Source organism: Myodes glareolus, chromosome 26 (genome assembly GCF_982192425.1).
Source record: "Myodes glareolus chromosome 26, mMyoGla1.1, whole genome shotgun sequence".
NCBI lineage: Eukaryota > Metazoa > Chordata > Mammalia > Rodentia > Cricetidae > Myodes > Myodes glareolus.
Window position 1 is genome coordinate 33,389,020 of NC_142051.1, and position 8,004 is coordinate 33,397,023.

At 45.2% G+C, this 8,004-nt stretch overlaps 1 protein-coding gene across 1 annotated transcript; it reads right to left on the reverse strand.

Annotated features, from left to right (window-relative positions):
* Positions 1-5,179: 5,179 nt before the first annotated feature.
* On the reverse strand, positions 5,180-7,803 carry Btg1 (BTG anti-proliferation factor 1). The gene is made up of 2 exons (XM_085683340.2): positions 7,313-7,803; positions 5,180-6,523 (listed from the first exon to the last, which is right to left on the reverse strand). The coding sequence occupies exons 1-2, from the start codon at positions 7,458-7,460 to the stop codon at positions 6,153-6,155; spliced, it is 519 nt and encodes a 172-aa protein (XP_085539466.2). The 5' UTR covers positions 7,461-7,803; the 3' UTR covers positions 5,180-6,152.
* Between the last annotated feature and the right edge of the window lie 201 nt (positions 7,804-8,004).

Consider the following 8,004-nt stretch of genomic DNA (forward strand, 5'->3'; position numbering starts at 1 on the left):
TGTCAATCTGACCCGGTTGGTGAAGCAGCAAAGGACAGTACGTATGGATCATTAGAAAGCTCACAAGCACGATTGGTAAGAGTGCAAATCCATTTAGTTTGTTGACCTAAGAGTACAAAATTGCCGCGAATGAGAACTAAAATAACTCCAGTCCCGCTTATGGAGTAACTGTCACAGCGGACCGACTGACGTTCATGTCCATTTAGGGAGACTCCTCAAATACTCCATTTGCGAGCCCTCTTCCTTTCCAAAAATGTAGGGATGGGGCTGGAGAGATGGCTCAGCGGTTAAGAGCACTGACTGCTCCTCCAGAGGTCCTGAGTTCAGTTCCCAGCAACCACATGGTGGCTCATAACCATCTATAATGAGATCTGGCCAGCAAGCGTACAGACAGACAGAACACTGTATACATAATAAATAAATAAATAAATCTTTAAAAAAATGTAAGGATGGCTTAGATCAAAAGGGAAAAAGGTACAAAGACTTCTGGCTCCCGCCTGACTGCTAGAAATAATTAAAACACAGCTCTATGACTTCATTAAGTCGGCTTTCTTACCAATGTTACAAAGACCCTGACAGCTCTTGCAATACATAATTGAATGAAGAGGGATAAACTTTGAATTGGCAGTAACCATTTTGGCTATCTGTTGACTGAAAAATGACTGAATTGTATGTAAATGATGGTATACACAAATAAGCTAAAACTCTGTGAGTATTGTTCCAACAGCTCACTGTGAAAAACTTAAAGGACAACTGTCAGAATTTTAAGTTATTCTTGGGAAAGCTCACCCTTTGGTAAGAATCTAGAAAACTGAGCTGAAGAGTATCACAGACCCATCAATAAAATGTTCAGTTCATGTTTGCTTACAGAGATTATGACATAGGTTTGGTTTTTGTGGTTTTGAAACAAGGTCTCACTGTATAGTCTTTGTTGTCCTAGAACTGGCTAGGTAAACCAGGCTGGCCTCAATTCAGAGACCTCCCTGCCTCTTCCTCCCAGTGCTGTGACTAAGTATAAACGACCATACCGAGCCCTCCCCACCTTAAATACACATGAAACTGTGGACTAATAGTTTCAAGAATGACCTAAGTTATGAGCCGGTCATCTAAAGACTCATTAAAAACAAATGTACCTGTGGTGTGTCTGTCAATGATAATTTGAGGCTGGTCTCCAAATACAGGAACCCAGCTAACTCAACCCTTTCTTCCTGCCTGGTGGTCCTTATTCTAACAGTGTAAGTCTGGTCGTATGGAATCATCCTTGTACTGCCAAGAATCGGGTCACAAATAGCCTTTACCGTCTGAGGGTAGAAGGGACGGCTCACAGGTATTTAAGACAGAGCTTTTAAAATCACTTTTTCAAAATACCAAAGAATAAAAAGGAATGTGGTCTGTTTCCTTTTTTAAATGCCCTGAAGTATAGTCTTATGTGTGTTTCTTATCTACACATCTCTCAAGGCTGGTTGCCATAAAGGCCCAATAACCTGCAATGTTTAAATACACATTTAAACAGCTTGGATTTTGCCTCAGTTTCGTGAACTATACTCCCCACAGATTGCCAGACTGCTAAGCTTGTTGGGCACACCCCAAGACACCTCTCTGACCATAGAGAGGAAAAAAGTCACTAAACTTTCACATGCTGTCTCCCCAATTTCTGTTTCCCTTTGTATGAAGCTTAGATGATTCAAATCATTCTTCGACATCAGTATTCCCCGTGACCACATGAGGCCCCAAATGAACACTTCTGTAACCATAATAGGTAGCATGAAGGCTCATGGATATCAGAAATCGAGCCTCAAAACGTTCCTTAAGAATATCTAAGAGCATGGACTGGAAGCATTCAAAAAAGAAAAGCAAATACAATTCTATGATGGAAGGCTTATCTTTTTTTAATTCCTGTTTAACAACCTAAGCGATAAAGTAAGTTAGTAAGCCATGCTAAAACTGCAGTCAAAACAGGGTTAACCCTCTACAAATGGCTGGAAAAAAAAAACTGGTATCAAACCTCACTGCTAACAGACTTACTTACCTAGGAGCAGCTAAGAAACAAGATGCAACACCTTAGCAATGTTTTTTCACCTAAGCGTACACTAAAGATACAACCAGAAATGACTACTGACATGGATTTCTCTGGCTTATCCAAGTCTCAAACCCTGGCCTGAAAGCCTGTGACGCAGTTCAGTTCAAAATTTGTAAAGCAAGCCATTTTAGCCAAAAAAGATTTTAATCCTGTTACATTCTAAACACAAAAATAAACGAGGTGGATTCGGAGTCTGCATGTAAAAGTTTGGCTGCAAGGAGCAGAGATGCACCTGGGCTCTGCATGCTCCCAGTCAGGTAATTAAATCTCAAAATCTTGCAGTTTCAGGTGCTGATGCATCCTAAAACTACTGGCCAGTTCAAACCCGAGGCTTAAAAAAAAAAAAGCACCACATTCTGAAATCGAAAAGCACTGAGAAAGTTTCTTTGAACTTTCACATGCAAAAATGCAGCCTGTTATGTTTGTAAGAGGAAGAAGTCTCAAAAATGTTAGCACAGGAAGAGGGAGAGTTCTGGGCATTTAGTCCTCAAGTCGAGGGGGAGCCGCAAATCTTTATTCCTTAAACCTGGACATCAGGACCACTGTTTCCTTCCTTGGAATGTGAAACTCAATCCCGTAATACTCAACACCCACACAAAACCAAAATGACTAGCCAGGCGTGGTGGTACACACCCTTAATCCCAGCATTTGGGAGGCATAGGCAGGTAGATCTCTGAGCTCCAGGCCAGCCTGGTCTGCATATAGAGCTCCAAGCAAGGAAAGGATACACAGTGAGAACCTGTACCAAAAAAAAAAAAAAAAAAAAAAAAAGACTTGCCGAAGTGTGAGATATAGTGACATAAAGAAACCTTATATGCAATTCTAACAGAAAGTCACTTTCCAAAGGCCTTTCCAGCCTGTAATTACAGAAATATCTCAAAGAAAGGCAAAGATGATGAAAGGGATATTCACATCCTGTATCATTGGGATAACTTTTCCTATAACCCACATCAAACCAGGCTTCATGGTGCACAATTGTAATCTCAGGTAGAGATGGGAGGATCAGGAATTTCAGGCCTCTCCTAGGCTACACAGCACGCTCTGACCTACGTCTCCATACAAAACTTGAACATGTTGAGGCTTGTTGGATCACAAAGCAAAATGCAACTTAATTTTGAAGAAAAAGGTTAAAACTCATAAAGTAACACCCCTCAATGTTACTGTTAATCTTAACTATGAATTCCTAATTTCAACAGTCATCTTTTCTTGAGAGGATCTCCAATGAATGACTTTATTTTTTTTAAATACAGGCAGTGTAAGATCTTTTAAATTCTACCACTCTTAAAGGAAAAAAAAGGCCTGGCATAAATGACTTGCAGGTACGAACAGCAGCAGGCAGACACTCAAGTGGTTTTTTGGTTGTTGTTTTGTTTTTGTCAATAGCTAAAGCCAAACATTGACCAGAAGCAGTGAGCAGGAGCAACCAAGCAGCTACCATGCATACACAGGCTCCGCTCAACTGTCTGGGGAACAGGTTAGTCACAGGAAGCAGTAGGGTGCTGGGTCTGAGATTTGCATGCCTCCCTTCCTCCCTCCAGGGCCAGACACCACCTGATTCTAAAAGGCAGTTTTGTTAGACTCTCTTCTGATCTGTTCAAGTAGCCAGAAAGTCTGATAGCAGCATCAAAAAACACTTCTCCATTTCATTTATGATGAAATTTTAGGTCCTTAAGGATAGACCTTGGAGGTGTCTGCGAGGATCATCCTCTGGGCCTCAGGTCTGGAGAGTCCAAGTTCAAAGCCTTACCAATCAGACAGCTCTGAGTTATCAAATGCTGTATGTACTGGTCAAAAGTCGGGTGAGACCGGCTTTAAATCACAATGTAGTAAGTATAGTGCTCAAATTCAAGTTTGCTATAACAAGGGGCCTTTTAGGAAGAGCACTGGATGAAACATGTATGAAGAAAATGTCATAATGAGACCCATTATATGGTAGAAACAAAGAATCCTGAACTCCTGGAACGGCGGGGAGGGGTTACATACATCTCTGCCTGCATTCTGGAGGCTGAGCCAGGAAGACCGAGCATTGGAGGTCAGCCTGGGCTACACACAAGACCATCTCAGAAAACAAAATTCAAATTCCCCCAAATGGCCTGCCAATAACGTGTATGAATATCACTTGGATTCTTATACAAATTCTTACTATTTTTTTATTCTTATACTTGGTATGTTTAGTGGTGTATTTCTGGACCACATAAAAACAAAAGATTTAATCTTAAATTTAAAAAAGACAAAAAAACCTTCCTATTTTTTTGAAACTACTAGTGTAAGAGCATAACCAATGACTCAGACAACTTAAATGGCAATTTATTCCCAATGCTAACATGTTTAAAGGTTATCACTGCCCCTCCCCCCACCCAGCTAATTTAACTGCAAAGCAGAACTCCAATTTCTGCTTTCGATTTCCACCAACATACCTTTAAAAAAAAAAACCCTCCACAACCCCCAAGTTAGCAGCCAATGTTTATCCGTGACGTCTGCATTACCAACCTGCGCTGTGGCCAGCAGTTTCCCTTGCTATGAAAACAGTGACTCCGGAGTCAGGGCTTCCAGTTTAGAGAGCACTTCATCTACTTACCTGTGGTTGAATTCCAGCTTAGGGGGTTTTATGGAAAGCTCGCAGGTGATGAGAAGCATAAAGCAACAGATCTGTGCTGGGATTAGCATGTTCTTTTAGACTACAGGTCACCTGCCCCAGGACTTTAAAATGGAACGGATCCAGGGGGCAAAATAATTGTTTGTCAGAGGTGGCCAGAGAGGAACATGTCTATCTTCAGTTCACCGGGAAGCAGTGACTCACTCATGGTCCTTTGGGCAGCAGCAGCTTTGGAAGTGGGTACCTTTGACTCCCATCCTCATTTCATGAGATCATTAGCTTTTGAATGTGTCCATGTTTTTTAACTTGAGTTTTAAAAATAAAAAATAAAAACCTTATTCCTGTTTCTTCTGACACCTCATTGAACACATCACCCTCGCTCCTCACCCAATGTGTCTTTCTGTGTGACCAGTGTGCAAGTGACATTCAAACAGCTTACAAACCTAAGACCTCGGAGAAAAATACTTTTTAGCTGAACCTCTGTAATCATGACAGGAGATTGATTAAAATGCCAAGATAAGAAACAATTTATTATAGAGAGAAGAAAAATTTCTCATCCAAAATATAGAAATCTGTACAACTTTGCCACAATCAATATACATGAACTGTACAAATTTACACCAGTTCATAATTTACCAAATAAAAGATGACTAACAAAGTTCACAAAATAGATGGTGGTTTGTGGAAAAAAGACTTTTACCCAATTAAGTACAAGGAAAGTTACAAACCAGACCTCCACTTTCTAAAAATAAGAAGTTTAGTCAGTCTTAGAAAACTACAAGCTAGCAAATGTACAGAGAGTTGGCTGGTGCTAACAACCACAGTTGAGACAGTGTCTTTTTTTTAAGGGTCTTTTAAAAGCCTGTTGCCACGGCAGATTCTGGTCACTTGCTACTTTCAAAGCCAAAAACCACAATACAAGGTCTGACCATTTTCCCGGGTCATGCGCACTAGTAAGTCTTTATGTACATTTATACATGTTAAGTGCTAGGTAAAAGTCTGTGTAAAATTTCCAGTACTACCATGCTTAAAGCACTGAGCTTTCCTATTGAGCTGCCAAAAAAGTTACTGATAACTTTCAAGTGTAATAGTGCAAGTTCCCCTGCAAGATCGACTGGAGGGGAAGGTTCTTCGAAAGACAGATTTTCCTTAAAGGGACCGATGTGACAAACTGGGTATAAGGTCTGGGAGAGAGACTGAAACCACCCTGTGACTTCACTCCCTAGCAAACAAAGTGATCCTTCCTTAGACTCACAGGCTAATTGAAATCACTGAAAGGTACTGTCCAAGCTATGGCACTGTCCCTTAAAAAAGAGAAAAAAAAAACAAAAAAATTATTACCACTCTATCTTGTGCCAGATCTTCACAGCTGTGACATGGTTTAAATTCCATAATCCATCCCCAAGAGGAGCCCACCCAAAGCAAAAAATCAAATTTATCCATCCATTATAAGATGATCCATCCATAGACTATATCTTAACCTGATACAGTCATCATATTGTAGTTTTTGGAAGGGCTTGTTCTGCCCAAGAGAAGTTCCTCCTTACAGCTGATTCTGCTGTCTACCATTTGCACGTTGGAGCTGTTGTTTGGAGTGCTGCCTCCTGCTGGTGAGGCTTCGTACAGCACACAGATGGAGCCATCCTCTCCAATCCGGTAGGACACTTCATAGGGGTCAACCCAGAGTGTGAGTTCACTTGGGAGAAGCCTGAACAACTCTTGACTGCTCAGTCCAATCCGCTGGGCTGCCTGTCCAATCAGAGGATCCATCTTGTGGTTGATGCGAATACAACGGTAACCTGATCCCTTGCACGGCTTTTCTGGGAACCAGTGATGTTTGTAGTGTTCTGTGGAAGAAAACGACAGAGAAACAATGCTTAGATCGGTACATATGGACGGCACTTTCCTCCTCCCGCTAGTCTTGGGGGAGCAAAAGCGAAAACCGCAAACTTTTTACAAATGTCCAGGATTGCAATCGCTATCTCGAGACAGGATGGAGAAAGGGCAGACTGGATTTCCGAATGAACAGTGTGGCAAACACTGTCCCGGTCCTGACCAGTTGAGCCGCCAAAACAGGAATCCCGCGAGCAGCCAGGGCTGGCCAGCTATGGCACAAGCGACCCGGGCGGGAACCTGTTTACTTTCTCCACCCCACCGGGGTCGCACACAATAGACTTTATGGCTTTTTCTTTCGGGGGGGGGGGAGCAACGCCACAGTTAACTGTTAACCCCGAAGGAAATAAGAACAAGAAACCCTAAACCAAGATCTGGGCTGGGGTGTAACTGTACCGGTGACAAATCCGATGATTAATGGGCAAGAAGCACAGGAGGTGAGGAGACCTGGCACGTCGGCCCGGGGCCGGCTCCGGGACAAGGAGGCGACAAGCCACCAAAGGGGTTTAGACGGCGACCCCAGCAACGGTCGCGGAGACCTGGCGGGGAGGACCGACGGGACGCCGGACTCCGGCTCTTTTGTCCCCCGCAAACGGCCGGTAGCCGTCGGGGCGCAGTTCCGCGTCTCCCCGCTCCGGATCCTTTGTTGTGCGTGTCGCGGCGCCCCGCCGCCCAGCCCCCCCAGCCACGACCGGGACGCGCCCGTTAGTGGCGGCCCGCGACGGGCCCCGCGCCCCACTCACCTGCCAGCAGTTCCTGCAGGCTCTGGCTGAAGGTCTGCAGCTGTCGCTCGCTCGTGAGCCCCTTGGTGCGGAGGAACTTGGAGATGAAGGACACCGCGGCGGCGATCTCGCCTATCATGGTGGCGGCCCGGGTGTAGAAGGGATGCATGGGGGCGGCGGACGGGGGTGGCCCGGGGCGGCCGGGGCTCGGCGGCGCGGCCCCGACGGCGGAGCGGCCACCCCGGGCTCCCGCCCAGACCCGACGGCCGAGGGGGAAACGAGGGCGCGAGGCGCGGACGGCTACTGGTTCTATGGGATTTTTTTTTCTTTCTTTTAAAGTAAAAAAGTTATTTTCAAGTCAGGCGGCGGCAGGAGAGAGAGAGGGAGAGCGAGACGAGCGATGGCGGCCTGGTCACATCGCTCGGACCTCCCCAGCCGCCTCCGCCTCCAGCTCGGTAGCCTCCGAAGATCCCAAGAGTTGCATTTCCAGCTCCGAGGGGCGAAGAGCTGCCGCCGCCGTGCAGCTCATTTTATAGCGGTGCGGAAAGGAAGTGGCGTACCCGGAGCGTGACGGCGGTCGTCAGCCTATCCGGAGATCGCACCATTGTGACGTAGGCAGGTTCGGAGCCGGAGGGGGCGGGAAGAAGGGCCGCCGGGGGGCGGGCCCAGAGGCCGGGAAGAGAGGGAGGAGCTGACGTAATCTGCTTGTAAAC